The sequence below is a fragment of the Schistocerca piceifrons genome, chromosome 2 (genome assembly GCF_021461385.2).
Source record: "Schistocerca piceifrons isolate TAMUIC-IGC-003096 chromosome 2, iqSchPice1.1, whole genome shotgun sequence".
In the NCBI taxonomy this organism is placed as follows: Eukaryota; Metazoa; Arthropoda; class Insecta; order Orthoptera; family Acrididae; genus Schistocerca; species Schistocerca piceifrons.
The window spans coordinates 302,293,930-302,310,099 of NC_060139.1; the positions used below are offsets into that span (position 1 = coordinate 302,293,930).

The following is a 16,170-nucleotide window of genomic DNA, read 5'->3' on the forward strand; positions in this document are numbered from 1 at the left end:
CTCCCTGATGTCATCTTTCAGCAACGCCTGATCTACCTCTTCTGTACAAAGGGGATTCGACTGTTACCCTGACTAGCAAATTTCAGTTACTAGCACTGTACGTGGAGCTGATACGGGAAAACGTAGCGGGATTGAAAAAGCCAACACATGCCCTACCATCTTGTCCCTACTTTTTGTCAATGTTCTGTGGAGAACTTCCTCATTTCTTATCAGTCCATCCATTTTTCAACATCGTTCTGTAGTATCTTGTAACTAACGCTTGGGTTCTCCTCTTTTCTGGCTTTCCCACATTGGTTTTTCGGTATCTAAGGAAGCACAATCTTTTGTGTTAAAAACATACTTGAGTAAAACCCTGAAAAACCATGGAATCGAAGTAGCTTGATTCACAAATTATGCTTTAGAAGCACTGAACAAAAGTTATTGTATAAGCGGCATTTTCCTTGACCTGAAGAAGCCTTCGATACAGAAAACAACAAAATACTGCCAAACAGAATAGATGCACTAGGAATCTGACTCTGTAAGGGTAGACCAGATGTGGTTTAAGTAATGAAATAATACGGACGGCATTTGAAACGTAGAGACCAAATAAATCAATAAGAGATGATTACTGAACTCCAAGGTACACAAAACAGGTCAGAACATCGTTGCTGAATCAATGGAAAAAGCAATCCAAATTTTACGGGAAGCAAAAGCCGCAAGATTGACGAAGTTTTACAGCAGCTCGACATTTAGCTCGTCCTTCAATGTGAGATGCTTTTAATTGTCTCCACAACTAAACCTGTCTACAAAGCTGTCAGAAATTCAAAAGAGATTCTGATCGCATGTAAAGCACACCAGCAGCAAGACGCATTCAGTGCTAATGTTACTATGACAAGTGCCACTAACGCAGAGTTACTGAACACAGTTTTCCGAAATTCCCTCATTAAACAAGACGAAGTAAATATTCTAGCATTCGAATCAAGAACAACTGTCAACATGAGTAACTTAGAAGTAGATATCCTCTGTTCAGTGAAGCATCTTAAATCACTTAATAAAGGCAAGGCCTCCGATCCAGATCGTATACCAGCTAGGTTCCTTTCAGAGTATGCTGATCCAATAGCTCCATATTTAGTTGTCACGTACAAGCCCTCGCTCGACGAAAGATTCATACCTAAAGCTGGAAAGCTGCACGGGTCACACCAATACTCAAGAAAGGAAGTAACAGTAATCCGCTGAATTACGGACCCAGGTCACTAACATCGGTATGCAGTAGGCTTTTGCAACATATACTGTGTTCAAACATCATGAATTACCATCAGGAGAACGATTTACTGACAAATACACTACACGGATTCAGAAAACATCGTCCTTGTGAAACACAACTAGCTCTTTATGCTCACGAAGTAATGAGTGCTATTGACAGGGTATTTTAAGCTGATTCCATAATTTAAATTTTCAGAAGGCTTTTGACACCGTTCCCCACAAGTGCTAATTAAATTGCGTGCCTATGGAGTACCGTTTTAGCTGTGCAACTGTATTCGTAATTTCCTGTCAGAAAGGTCACAGTTCGCAGTAACTGACGGACAGTCATCGAGTAAAATAGAAGTGCTTTCTGGCGTTCTCCAAGTAAATATTATAGGCCCTCTGCAGTTCCTGATCTACAGAAATGATTTAGGACACAACTAAGCAGCCCTTTTTGATTGTTTGCAAATCATTCTGTCATTTACCGTCCTGCAAAGTCATCAGATGATCTAAACCAATTACAAAATAATTGAGAGACGATGTCTGTATGGTGCGAAAAGTGCCAATTGACACTGAATAATGAAAAGTGTGAAGTCATCACGTGATCACTTAAAGGAATTTGGTACATTCCGGTTGCACGATAAATCACACAAATAGAAAGGCTGTGAATTCAGCTAAATACTTAGGAATTAAAATTACGAATGACTTAAATTAGAACGATCACATAGACAACGTTGTGGGGAAAGCGAACCAGAGACTCCGATTTATTGACGGAACACTTAGAAAATGCAATATGTCTACGAAATAAACTGCCGTCCTCTGCTAGAATATTGCTGTGCAGTATTTGATTCTCACGTGACAGGACTGACGGAGGACATCGAAAAAGTTCAAGGAAGGACAACGTGTTTTGTATGATCGCGCAATAGGGGAGAGAATGCCACGGATATGATCTGCTAATTGGAGTGGCAGTCATTAAAAAAGAGGCGTTCTTCTGCGTTAAGATAGCAGTCTGTATAGCAATAATATTTTGTTAATGACCAATTTCGACTTCATGTAAAAGTCATCTTCAGAAAATGATCATCGTTGGCTGCTATTGGTGGCTCGTCGGATGTTCACGCGGCAACACGATCGTAAACTGCTCTTCACGATTTTTTGAAGATGACTTTTGCATGAAGTCGACACCGGTCATTAATCAAATATCATTGCCATCCAGACCATTGTTTTAACCCAGCTGTACCATCAGATTGCTGTTCCTCCTCTGGACCGTGTAGTCCAAATTTATAAACACGTTTTTCGTTGCAGCAGTATCTTGTCATCAAATTTCGGCCGCCAACTTTCTCCTCCGAATTTCGAAAATATTTTGTTGTCCCCGCCTACACAATGAGAAATGATCAACATAATAAAATAAGAGAAATCAAAGCTCGCACGGAAAGATTTAAATGTTCGTTTTTCTCCGCGCTGTTCTAAAGTGGAACGGTAGAGAAATAGCTTGAAGGTGGTTCGATAAAAGGTCTACAGGCACTTGATTATGAATTGCAGAGTAATCATGTAGTTGTAGATGTAGATATAGCAAACAAGTGGTTTCAACCACAACTGAAGAACCGAGTATCATACGTGATCTCTCAAACAAATTCCAAACAACTATAAAACATCTTTCCAACCCCTATTACAATAACATAGGAGTCTCTTAGCAACACATGCTGGATATGTTACTTCTCTTAACATACAGGGTGATTATAAACTTTCAAGAATGATGAAGAAGGGAAAATGAGTCAATTTGAGATAACGGACCCTGGTTCCGGAGATGGCCGAGTCGGAAGTTATGAGCGAAAATCGTTCTAACACTTCTGATGGTGGAATACTTGTACAGGTACTGTTATTGTTAAGATTATACGGCAGGCAAACTTTCCGATATGGTAGTATGGATCGAATCAAAGAAAAAATGTTCAGTAAACATGGGCTCTAAACTGCATCATTTAAGAGCTATGAGCACTTAATCACCTCTGATACTGTGAAATACGTCTCTTCTACTGCAAGCTCTTTGGTTACAATATTTTTGGAGGTTACGGCGTGGACCAAAACCAGAAAAAAAGTCCAGTTAATACGGACTCTAAAATGCATACCTTAAGAGCTTAAGAGCCTCCTCCTCCAAAAATATGGAAAGCAAAGAGATTGCAATAGAAGAGATTTGTTTCACAGTATCAAAGATGCACATTTGCTCGTAGCTCTTAAGGTATGCATTTAAGATCTCACAGTTACTAAACCTTTTTTTTTATCCATACACCACCTTTAGAAACTGTCTACCCCACAATCTTAGCAACAACAATACCGGTACATGTATTCCACTGTCAGAGGTATCAGAACGATTTTTGATTGGTAGCTTCTGAGGTCCCTTACCTCAGATTGATACCTTTGCCCTTCTCCATCATCCCTGAAAATTTGCAACATCGTCACGGAATCACCTTGCATATCAACGACTTTTCCCAGAGAGTCAAACATGTAGAAACAATATTTACTGAGTACATTAACATTCTGATTAGTGACGACTCGCCAGACAAAATGTGCAGCGCTGAAGAAACACACCCCACCTGTATGCAAGTGGATGGAAGACATCAAATTAACCATAAATGTTTAAAAATAGTATTTGTTTCCACGTAAACAGAAAGTTCGATAAAACCGACCTAAAAATTAAAGATGAGTTCACAAAATGCATATCAAACACAAAACTCCTAAGGATTCATTTTGAAGCTAGGAAGCAAGATTAGTGTTTCACGTCACGTCGAAGAAAGGAGAATGAAACTGTACATTCCTTTTCAAAGGAAACAACCCGACATTTGCCTGGAGCGATTTAGATAAAGCACGGAAAACCTAATTCTAGATGGTTGGATGGGGATTTGAAACGTCGTCCTTCCATTGCACTACATCACCCGATATGCACGTTGACTCACAGCTGAAATAGGCTGAGCGTGTTACTCACCTTGAAAAGCGAATCACTACAATATGTTATTAACAAACTTCGGAAAGTAACCTCGGTGTGTAGCAGCTCATGCGCTATAACAACATTCTTTGGATATGTCAATTCTATACTCCCTTCTGGAGTAAACGTCTGCGGAACAAATGTGCAAAATACACTAACAGTCGTTAAGGTACACAAAAAGGTTACGTGAATTATTACAAAAAGAACAAGACTTGTATGAAACTGTGGTAATCCTTACAGTTCCAAGTGAATACGTTTTCTATTTGAGCAGTCCCAACAAACAGATCTATACATGAGCGTGAGAAAAGATATCAGTTGGAAAAAAATCACATATTTTATGAAGAAAACATAGTTAAAATCCAAAATTATACACTTGGCTTTAACAAGAGGTCAAAGACAAAAGTGATATACACGCTTTCAAGAAATCTATAAAATACAATTTATTAAAAAAGAGCTAGACTATCAGGGATTATATAAAATGGGAGGCAAATCAAGTAGACAAATTCAGACAAATGTTGATTCCGACGATTTACTGTTATGTTGAAGACACACTTTACACGATTTGCAATACAAAAGAGACGGATTCTATACAAACATGTAACATATGATAATAAATATTGTATTTTGGTATTTTTTTAAAATTTAAACTGTGTGTATATTTAAAGTATGTATACATTTTGGCGACTGTCATACAATGCATATTGTCTACGGATGTATAAATAAATTAATCAAACAAATTTCTGGCCGTAGAGTAGATAACTTGCAGTGGTTGTTCGTAGTTGATGGCCGCCCAGTTGCCTATCTTCTCAGGGATATGGAGGTCAGAACTAAGTAATTATAGACCGAATTTGAAAGACTTAAAATGCTTTCATACCCCACTGATTAGGAGGTATAATCTTATGTTAAAAGTTTAACCCGCCAGGGTAGCCGAGAGCGCTAATGCGCTGCTTCCTGGACTTGGGTAGGCGCGCCGGCCGCAAATCGAATCCGCCCAGCGGATTAACGCCGAGGGCCGGTATGCCAGCCAGCCTGGATGTGGTTTTGAGGCGGTTTTCCACATCCCGCTAGGCGAATACCGGGCTCATCCCCACGTTCCGCCTTAGTTACACGCCTCGCAGGCATTTGAAAAAGTTCATACTATTTCATGGGTTACACTAGACGCAGGCAGCTGGGGTACACTAATTCCATCCCGGGTGGTTCAGCGTAGCGATAGGAAAGGCATCCGGCCACCCTCTGCAGCGAACACCGCCAAATCTATAGTAACGAAGCCGACCCTGTGTTGAATCAGGACAAAGGCCCAGAGAAAATGATGAATCTTATGTTAAAAGTTCAACACAATAAGACAAGTACTACTGTTTGAAGATGTGTGTTTGTCTTCAGGCAGCATAATGGACGGGTGCAAATATATGCCCTATATTCATCCTGTTCTGAGACTGAGGACACTTAGCGACTTCCAACAAACTTTAAACATAATTTCAAACTTTTACGAAACTTCTTCTCACTGAAATCCCCCACACAAAATGATGAAAGAAAAAAAGTTTATGGATTAGCACATTTTCACTATTAATACAGTAAAGCTTCAATGTCAGGCACGACGTTTTCAGTTTATCATTTCCTTATTACTAACTCTATTCGCAACACACTATGCAGACGTTATCTACCTATATCACTGAATGTACCTGGAAAATTATATCACTGTCCGAAACATAGCTCAGAAGATATTACGTCATAAACACTGAGAAACTTGAAAAACTTGCTTTTGCTTAAAATGGAGCGCTAATTACCCATACTATGTTCATCTAATGTTTGACAATGAGAGCACATAGTGACTTCCAACAAACTTTAAGCATATCTTCAAACCTTGTCTAAGCTTTTCCTCGCTTACACGCTTAACATTGAATATATACACAACAACTTGTTTTTAAGTACCCAGACGTTTGAAGCTGTTTCGCATACGGGAGTTCGATTCTTTAAAGTATATGAGATATCCTGATAGTATAAGAATAAATAAAAGCGTAGCTGCATTGCCAACAGAAATAATATGCTCAGTGTGCCATTTGAGCTTTACTAACACGTTGCTCAATTGGTTCACAGTATGGCTTGTACTCCGCCTTTGCTGGCAGCTTCGTGTACATCTTCTTCGGCACGTGCAAGGAGGTGAACATTGGACCGACAGCTCTGCTCTCCTTACTCACATCAACCTACACGCACGATACAAGTCCTGATCTGGCTGTTTTGCTCTGTTTCTTGGCTGGCTGTGTGGAGCTGCTTTGCGGACTTTTGCAACTAGGTAAGAACTAGTCTAACTGCTTAGATACTAGTATATACAAGAAAAGAAATGTAGCGATCTAAGGATAAAAAGTTTTTCACAAAGAAAACAATATTATGGATGACAAAATTATTTATTTATTGCTTATTTAGCCTGGCCAGATTAGAGCCTTAAGGTGCTCTCTTACATCTGACCATAACACTTACTAAAGATTTTACAAAAACGTTCACAGGAAGAATAGTAATAAAAATAAAAGTAATAATAATAACAATAGTAATAAAATAATAATAATAATAATAAGATAATAAATAGTAATAATAGCAGTAAAGGGCATTAAGAATGACGCAGATTAGCACAAATGAATACATGTTTAGTATTATAAAAACGGAAGGGAGAAAGAAAGGAAATGATAATTAAATGGACACCCTAGCTGCAAACAAGCGTTGATGTACTTCATTGGGGACATGTTGAAAATGTGTGCCCTGACCGGGACTCGAACCCGGGATCTCCTGCTTACATGGCAGACGCTCTATCCATCTGAGCCACCACGGGCACAGAGGATAGTGCGTCTGCAGGGACTTATCCCTTGCACGCTCCCCGTGAGATCCACATTCCCAACATGTCCACACCACTACATTCGTAGTGCGCCTAATAGATGTTTGCCCATCATACTCATTACTCGTGGCAGATTAATCTACCAAGTCCCGTAAACATCTTGGTCAATCTTGCTGCGATAATGATAGACACCTCGCCCGTTGATTCACCATACTTTGTTCAGTTCCGGGTCTCTGTAGACATTCTGCAATCGCCTATGAACGTCTGCCAAGCTCTAGTTTTCTGCCAAAAGAACACTTCATGATGTCCTCCATCAAACTCCCCATTTTTTCAGCCAAAATGGATCGAGGAAAATAATGTGTTGCGTTACTTCATCAACACCCCTCATGAGTATGGTTGTATGTATGTGTGTCTGGAATCTCTTTCCAAACCGATGGATCGACTTCAACCAAATTTTCGACGCAATCAGCAAACTTGACTAGTATCAGCACTGTTGGGTTTGTAACCACCTAGCACCAACAGAAGCAGAGAAAATGACAAAAATGTATTTTACAGACCCTGCCATATGGGCTTCCCTGTGTGACAGGTGTGTTGGAGCAGTATCAGCCTTCTTTATCGACCTGCTTTGCAGGGGCCCCACTGCTGGTGGAAGGTTGAGATGGATAGATGGGGGGATGGGCAGAAATCAAATGGCTCTAAGCACTATGGGACATAACATCTGAGGTCATCAGTCCCCTAGACTTAGAAACTACTTAAACTAACTAACCTAACGACATCACACACATCCATTCCCAAGGCAGGATTCGAACCTGTGACTTAAGCAGGCTTGCAGTTCCAGACTGAAGCGCCTAGAATCGCTCGGCCACAGCGGCCGGCAGGGGATGGGCAGAGGGAGGAGAGAAGGAGGGGATGGGTAGAGAGAGGAAGAGCATGAGAGCATGGGTGTGGAGAGAGAGAGACGAAGGAGAGGAGGGATGGAGAGAGGGGCATAGGAGAGAATAGATAGGGAGAGGGTTGTAGGAGGAAATGGATAAGAACAGGGGGCAGGAAGAAATGGATGGAGGGGGGCAGAAAAAACTGATAGGGAAGGAGGAGCTGGAAGAGATGGACAGAGAGAGGGGGCCAGAGGAGAGGAATAGCTTCAATCTTCTAGGGCAATTTCAAGTGATTTTGAGGTTCTGTACGTAATAGGATGTATTATTATTACCTCTATCATAGAAATCTAATGATGTGAATGTAAATGGATTTTAAATACATTTACCTGAAGTAGAAAACATTTCATATATTGAAATAGATATTATATTATATTATGGCACATTATCTATTGCAGGTAATGCATTTAAAGTACATTTACGTAGACATTATTACATTTCTCTTCCTGGCAGGAATGTAAAATATTGTATTTTGTACAGAACAACAAAATCACTAGAGATTGGCCTACAGGGCTGAAACTGGTTGTGAACAAAGAAAATACACAAAAATTCGAAAATGGCACCTTCTTTTAATAAATTCATTGCTGTGGCATTCACTGTGAAGAAAATCTATATTTTACTGTTTATGACAGCTATTTTACATAGTTTTAGTATGACGTATAATAGAAAACTTTATTTTCTCTCATAAATTATTAATGCAGCATAAATTATTAACTAGAAGCAAAAGAAAGGGTCTATTAATAAGGGCTGAGAAAATATCTTTTTCAAAGATTTCTGTTTTTATTATCATTTTGTTTTCATTGCGTTTCTTTGATCAAATAAAACTCACTTTTTATGTCATTAAAGTCAAATTTAGGATGTGAATAAGAAAAAAGTGTCCATTACATAAAGTACGGACTGCTTACACTGGTGTTGCGACACCAGTGCTTGAGCAGTGCAACCGTCAGCACTCGCAAAGCATGCCTTTATGTGTTCAACTGGCTGTAGGCCCAACGACAAGCAATTATTTGTGAATTCTTTTTTTATTAGCACATGAGGTAATACAGACCGAAACTTGGGAGCAGCAAAAGTACTGGATGGAGCAACAAGTGAACGACATATCCCCTCCACTTTTTTGCTTGCTTCCTCCACCATCGCGTCTCGCTTCAGTACTCAGTCGGCAAAAATCGGAAGCCTTCAGTCCAATGACGCATTTGCCTCAGCACCCGCTCGCCGACCTCTGAGATCCTATAACAACGTAGCGCAGTAGCAGCAAGAACTCCTGTGTAGGTCACAGCTGTGTGAACGAAGTGTAGTCTTCCCACAAACACGGTGTTGGCAACAGACGCCTGTTCGATGGCAATTATGGATGTGACATCGAACGATAAATATCGATATTCCGTATAATCGTATATAGTAGCGCTAGGTATCGATATCGACGATCGGTCGAATAATATTTACCGACATATCTGCGCCATTAATTAAGGTTTAGAGTTCAGATCGTAACGTACGATTTCGCTTGCTATTTGAAACTGGATCAATAAAAAAAGTAAGGATAACCAAATTTAATATTAAAAAAATAGAAAAAGTTATACTACATTGTATGAAATACCAGGCAGGAAAAACACTCAGAATACAGACAATACAGAAGAAACTTATTTTCTAAGGAAATTAAAAAAAATTAATTTACTGCAATTTTCTGCTTTTAATCTTTTCTCTGAGCAAAAATCGCTTCACCAGCTATTGAAAATAGGCTTCCTGTCGCAACTGAAGCCCCTTCGATTGTTAAATACTTCCTAGCTATCTGATACACATTGTGGATGGATTATTTGCTAACTGTCCAGGAGGTGGCATCCATAAAAGTAATAATTCTGGAAAAGTGTCTTCATTTTCAAGAATTATTCTCTCCTTTTTTTCTTGCCCTTTCACAATTCGAGAATTACAAAAAAATGGTTCAAATGGCTCTGAGCAGTATGGGACTTGACTGCTGAGGTCCCCTAGAACTTAGAACTACTTAAACCTAATTAACCTAACAACATCACACACATCCATGCCCGAGGCAGGATTCAAACCTGCGACCGTAGCGGTAGCGCGGTTCCAGACTGTAGCGCCTAGAGCCGCTCGGCCACCCCGGCCGTCTCGAGAATTATATTTCAAACTTTTCTACCAACCTTACTTTCGAGTAAGAAGAATACACTACTGCCGACAGTCAAAAAATGGTTCAAATGGCTCTGAGCACTCTGCGACTTAACTTCTGTGGTCATCAGTCGCCTAGAACTTAGAACTAATTAAACCTAACTAACCTAAGGACATCACACACATCCATGCCCGAGGCAGGATTCGAACCTGCGACCGTAGAGGTCGCTCGGTTCCAGACTGTAGCACCCAGAACCGCACGGACACTCCGGCCGGCCGACAGTCAAAATTTCTCTAAAAACTCAAACGAAAAAAAAGTGCAGGCACCATTCTTATGTTTAACTATTTCAATATTGAATGCCGGCCGGAGTGGCCGAGCGGTTCTAGGCGCTACAGTCTGGAGCCGCGCGACCGCTACGGTCGCAGGTTCGAATCCTGCCTCGGGCATGGATGTGTGTGATGTCCTTAGGTTAGTTAGGTTTAAGTAGTTCTAAGTTCTACGGGACTGATGACCTTGGCAGTTAAGTCCCATAGTGCTCAAAGCCATTTCAACCATTTTGAACCAATATTGAAAATAAACTAGAGCTAAGTTTTCTCTGTTGTGAGCTAAATGGCGAAATAATATTTTCCGATTATATCGCCACAAAATATTGGTGTTTCCAATATATTAGCTGGATAAATATTAGTTAAACGTATATTTCTACATATTATTATCCTATATTCCAGTCATAGTAGCAGGCGTTTCTTGATGGATGTCACTTGGACGAAACGACACGGGGACAACAATGTGCATTTACAGTCGCGAGTCGAGTGAAAGGCTCCTTCCCGTCAGCAAGAGATGGGAACGCGAGGAGTAGAAAAACACACCTACGTTTCTCAGTTATTTCTTACAGTGTCTTTCTTTCTTGTTTTTCTCTTTTGTCAATTTTAAAGCCCCCTCTGTGTCTGCGCTCCCGGTAGCTGCCTACCTCGCCATTCCCTTAGCACAGCTCCGTTTATACTGTGGTCGTTGCACTCCAATACACTTGTGGGAGGCATGATTTAAGCATTTAGTGCAAAAATGTGATTTGAGTGAAAAAGAGTGTTTAAAATTTAATTTTCTATTTCACCATTGTCTTAGTTTATTCCAGCAAGTACAGTAATTTAGTGACTTACTGTACGTGATAGAGCAAAAGTTTATTCATGTTTTCCGTGCATTACCAAAAATTGAAATGTGTGGATCTTTTTTAGTAAGAACTCCGGAAACAGCTGTATTTTCAATCAACATTATTAAGTCACTACCGGTTTCATGGCTTATAGCCACATCATCAGATGTATATAAACATTAAAACATGCTAAACAAAATGGCAGAGAATACAGAAGTCCTAACCTTCATAGTTAAAACCGTAATGTCTCTAGGGCGGACGGTCAGTAATTACAAAGTTGGGCAACAGAAAACCCCCTGTGCCATGTAACACACACCCGCCATCAAGTGAGCACAACATAGAGTCACGCAAGCGAGCCACAGCAGCCACTGGTCACACATAACATCTGCTACCCACAAAACGGTAGCGGGCTAACCCTAGCAATACCAAGGCATTTTAAATAAAGCACGTTTCCAAGGGGGGAGGGAGGGAGGGTATTTTAAGCCCACCTGAAAAAAAAATTAAAAATACAAAATTCTTTAACTGTTGCTTAATTATACTAGCAATACCGTTTTAAAGAGTCCATCATGTGCAATTAGAGTCCAGAACCTCGAAATTCCTTTTAGCACATTCTGGGCAACGTCAACACACTTTACGACCACCAGAGAAAATTATAAAAATGTAAATTTCGTTCATCTTAATTCAATTTGACTCCAAACAGACTTTTTAATGAGACACTTATGTGTAAGTAAGGCCTTGAACCCAGAAATGTTGAATACTACATACATTTGGGAAAATCACATCTGCTAATGAAACTTAGATTTTTAAGTTAAGTTTAACTGAAAAACCGAAGACAGATATGGAATGTGGTAGAGGAATTCGTTAAATACTATAAACATGTTTTCATTATTTTAAAATATAAAGAAACTGACTAAAATATTTTCAAAACATGAACATAAAACATACCCCACCCCCTTCCATGGTGCTGTGAGCTGTTTGTGGAGTTGTTGCTAAAAATGGTAAAACCATAGCAGCAGGTGCTCCAAACACAGAGTCATTGTAAAGCATGTGGACTTAAGATTAATAACATTGCAAGATTATTAATAACGTTGCACTACATATTACTGTACTGTTGTGCTGTTTCTGCAGTACAACTTATTAACTTAAGAAAACAATAGCGTAACAGTACTTTTAGCCCAGGGCAACCGCATGTTTTCATATTAACAGGAGAAAATCATTTTTCCCATATTCTTGATTTAGAAATTTTGAGGACCTCGTTATCTGCTCATTATTTTCTCCTATTGGTTTCTACAGTGCGCTTTTATTACCGCCTATAAACATGAACAAGCTAACAGTGTCACTATAGTAAAAGTTGGTTTTACGTTTACAGATTTCTCGTTATCCTGTTATTTACGTTAGTTTCTGTTGGCCCCATCGTAAGCCCTATTATATCAATTAACTGTTTTTCTTCTTTTTAAAAATTTCGGTCAGATAATACTTCCCACAGTTTGCACTGTCAAACCACTACTACAAGCTTCAACACTGATTTCGATATCGATTGATGTGGAAATTACACCGTGTTGGTGCTCAGGCACAGCCTGTGAGATAATGTATGACATAAAACTGCACAATTTATAATGTAAATCATTTTGACTTCTGTGAGAAATATATATGGCATTTCTAAAATGTTTCTGCAATGTTCCATCACCTAATTGTACTCTAAACTGCAATAAATCGTCAAAAATACATTTAAATTTGTTTTTCTCTTAAAAGCAAATCACGTAATCCACAAAACAATATTCAAGAACCATTTATTTCAGCTTAGTACAATTAGTTTATATTACTTTCACAGGATTTTATTGGGAGGAATTCTTCTGCAACCTTACTTTTGTTTGTTATAACATAAACAAAATTACCATTATGACTACTATGCTTTATACGTGGCTGGTAAAGCACACGCAACTTTCAAAGGGCACCTTTAACCTGCACACAGTGTGGATAAACTTATTTTTATACTCTAACAGTAGCCACGTTCAAACAACAATGGTGAAATACTGACTTTTAAAGTGGAACTAGAAGCTACCTGCAGTCGAGTCGCTGAAAGTTGCAGCGGGCTGTCGTAGCAGCTAAAAATGGTTCAAATGGCTCTGAGCACTATGAGACTTGACTTCTGAGGTCATCAGTCCCCTAGAACTTAGAACTACTTAAACCTAACTAACCTAAGGACATCACACACATCCACGCCCGAGGCAGGATTCGAACCTGCGACCGTAGCGTCGCGCGGCGTAGCAGCTAGGCGTGCCTGCTGCAGCCAATCAAGTTACGCGATTTTCTAAACATCTCTGAAGGACTCAGTGTTGCGGAGCTCTATAGATGGCTATTGTTTTCGACAGCAACCGTTTGCACTTAGTAGCTGAAAGCCCGACAACAGCCAATTATCAGAGGTCAACTTACGCCGACTCGACTACACATCAATTCATGTCTGTGGACAAACCATGTAGGCGACAATATAATTAAAGGAAAGTCGCTGGATGAGATACGTCACCTGCGCGACTACTCAAGGGTTAACTGCTTTACAATAAACCAACCTTGGATATGCTGACAGCATATCCAATCGGAAAGATCTCTTATGCAACATTCTTCTTGAAATTACACTGAGGTGACATAAGTAATGGAATACCTAATAATATCGTGTCGCATCTCTTGCAGCCCAGCACAGTGCAGCAGCTCGACTTGACATGGACTCAACAAGTCACTGAGAGTCTCCTGCAGAAAGACTGAACCATGGTGCCTCTGTAGCCATCCATAATTGCGAAAGTGTTGTCAGTGCAGGATTCTGTGCACGACCTGACCTCTCGATTATGTCCCATAAATGTTCGATGTCATTCATGTCTGGCGATCTGGATGGCCAAATCATTCGCTCGAATTATCTAGAATGTTCTTCAAACCAATCGCGAGCAGTTTTGACCAGGTGACATGGCGCATTGTCATCCATAAAAATTCTATCGTAGTCTGAGAACACGAAGTCCATGAATGGCGCAAATGGTCTCCAAGTAGCCGAACATAATCATTTCCGGTCAATGATCGGATCAGTTACACCAGGGGACAGCCCACACCAATATGGAGCCTCCACCACTTTGCACAGTGCCCTGTTGAGAACTTGGGTCCACCCTTCACAGGGTCTGCGCCACACTCAAGACCTATCATCAGCTCTCACCAAGTGAAATCGGGATTCATCTGATCAAACCACAATTTTCCAGCCGTCTAGTGTCCAACCAATATGGTCACGAGCCCAGGTAGGCGATGTCATGCTGTTGGCAAAGGCACTCGCGTCGGTCGTCTACTCCCATAGCCCATTAACGTCGTGTTTCGCCGTACTGTCCAAACTGATGTGGTCGCCGTACGTCCGACATTCTGCGGTTATTTCACGCAGTGTTACTTGTCTGTTAGCACTGACAACCCTACGTGAACGCCGCTGCTCTCGGTCGTTATGTGAAGGCATTGTCCATGATTTGGGGAGGGGGGGGGGGGGGTAATACCTGAAATCTGGTATTCTTGCCACAGTCTTGACCCTGTGAATCTCGGAATATTGAATTCTATAACGGTTTCGGAAATCGAATGTTCCGAGCGTCTAGCTCCAACTACCGTTTCACGTTCAAAGTCTGTTGATTCCCGTCATTCTGCCACAACCACGTGAAAAATCTTTTCACACGAATCACCTGAGTGCAAATGACAGCCCCGCTAATGCACTGCCCTGCACCTTGTGTACGCGACACCACCATCATCTTTGTATGTGCATATCGCTATCCCACGATTTTTGTCACCTCAGTGTATAATTTTTGTATAGTTGCCATGGAATCAGTAAAGTGTTATGCTTAGGGAATCGTCACTCTCCTTTTTTTTCCAACGTAATTCCCGACAACGGAAATACTTACCAAATGACTACTATCCTTACTCATCAAAGCGGTTGAAGCCAGCAGAGGTACTGACTAGGTCTATGTTTCCTCCATCACTACAATTTCTGGGATTATTAATAGAGATATTTTATTTTAAGCCATCCTTTTCTTGTGATATTTTTATCACAGATAGTATATTTTTCGATTCCCTCCGTTTCACTTTTTATACATTTAAGGAGTACAAGAAATCTTACGAATATCAGTCACTCTGTTGACTATGCTTTTACACTCCACAATGCAAAAAGTTTTGAGTAAACCATATCCACGCCTCATTGCTCACTTACAAGTCGTTGTTGACTATGGAAAAATGAGACAACTTCACTCACTGCCGAAAAAACTCTCGTGCCTTATCGATTAACTGGGTTTCATGAAAGCACATTACACAGTCGTTCACGCTCAAATGTGTTAATTGTTTGCACTAGACATTATAAAATTAATTAAATGAAGGCTGCTGTACAACAATTAATCACTGAGCGCCACGCACTTTAGATCGCACAGGTTGGCATTAGTTCCCAAGACGACTTCGTACTTCTACCGACGAGTACCTATTGGGGATACGGTACAAATGAAACCTCCTGCAGCAAACGAAAAGAAACGTAAGGCGATATGCTACTTAAAACAGACACCTGACAGTTGGATAACCGCTATTTGAATTTTTAGGAAGCAAGCTTTTCATCAGGCTACCTTCCATTCGGAAAGTGGGTGCTGTTATGTGACTTATAAATTACAGAATGCAGCAATCAATCGTCCTTTTTTTAGATTTTATTACGAAAATCTAGATTTCGGCTAGTAGCTAGCCATTCTCAATGCACTATATTTTTAAGTCCTTGTTGTTCGGGCGTCAGTCACTGTTCTTTGACGCCCGAACAACAGGGACTTAAATGCATTGAGAATAAAATATACTGCGTTGAGAATGGCCAGCTACTAGCCGATATCTGGATTTGTGTATAAAAATCTAAAAACGGACGACTGATTGCTGCACTCTATAATTTCTAAACAAGCTTTTGTTGAGTGTGTTTCG

The 16,170-nt window shown here is 40.2% G+C and overlaps 1 protein-coding gene and 1 non-coding gene across 3 annotated transcripts in view; one reads left to right on the forward strand and one right to left on the reverse strand.

The window, feature by feature from the left end:
• LOC124777586 (sodium-independent sulfate anion transporter-like) overlaps nucleotides 1–16,170 on the forward strand; it is a 314,736-nt gene that overhangs the window by 224,877 nt on the left and 73,689 nt on the right. For both annotated transcript variants that reach the window (XM_047253041.1, XM_047253042.1), the window contains exon 3: nucleotides 6,293–6,488. In XM_047253041.1, coding sequence (XP_047108997.1) covers nucleotides 6,293–6,488 — 196 coding nt within the window. The remainder of the gene's footprint in view (nucleotides 1–6,292; nucleotides 6,489–16,170) is intronic.
• Trnat-ugu lies at nucleotides 6,946–7,020 on the reverse strand. Its single transcript has one exon. It is a non-coding gene; the product is annotated as a tRNA-Thr (tRNA).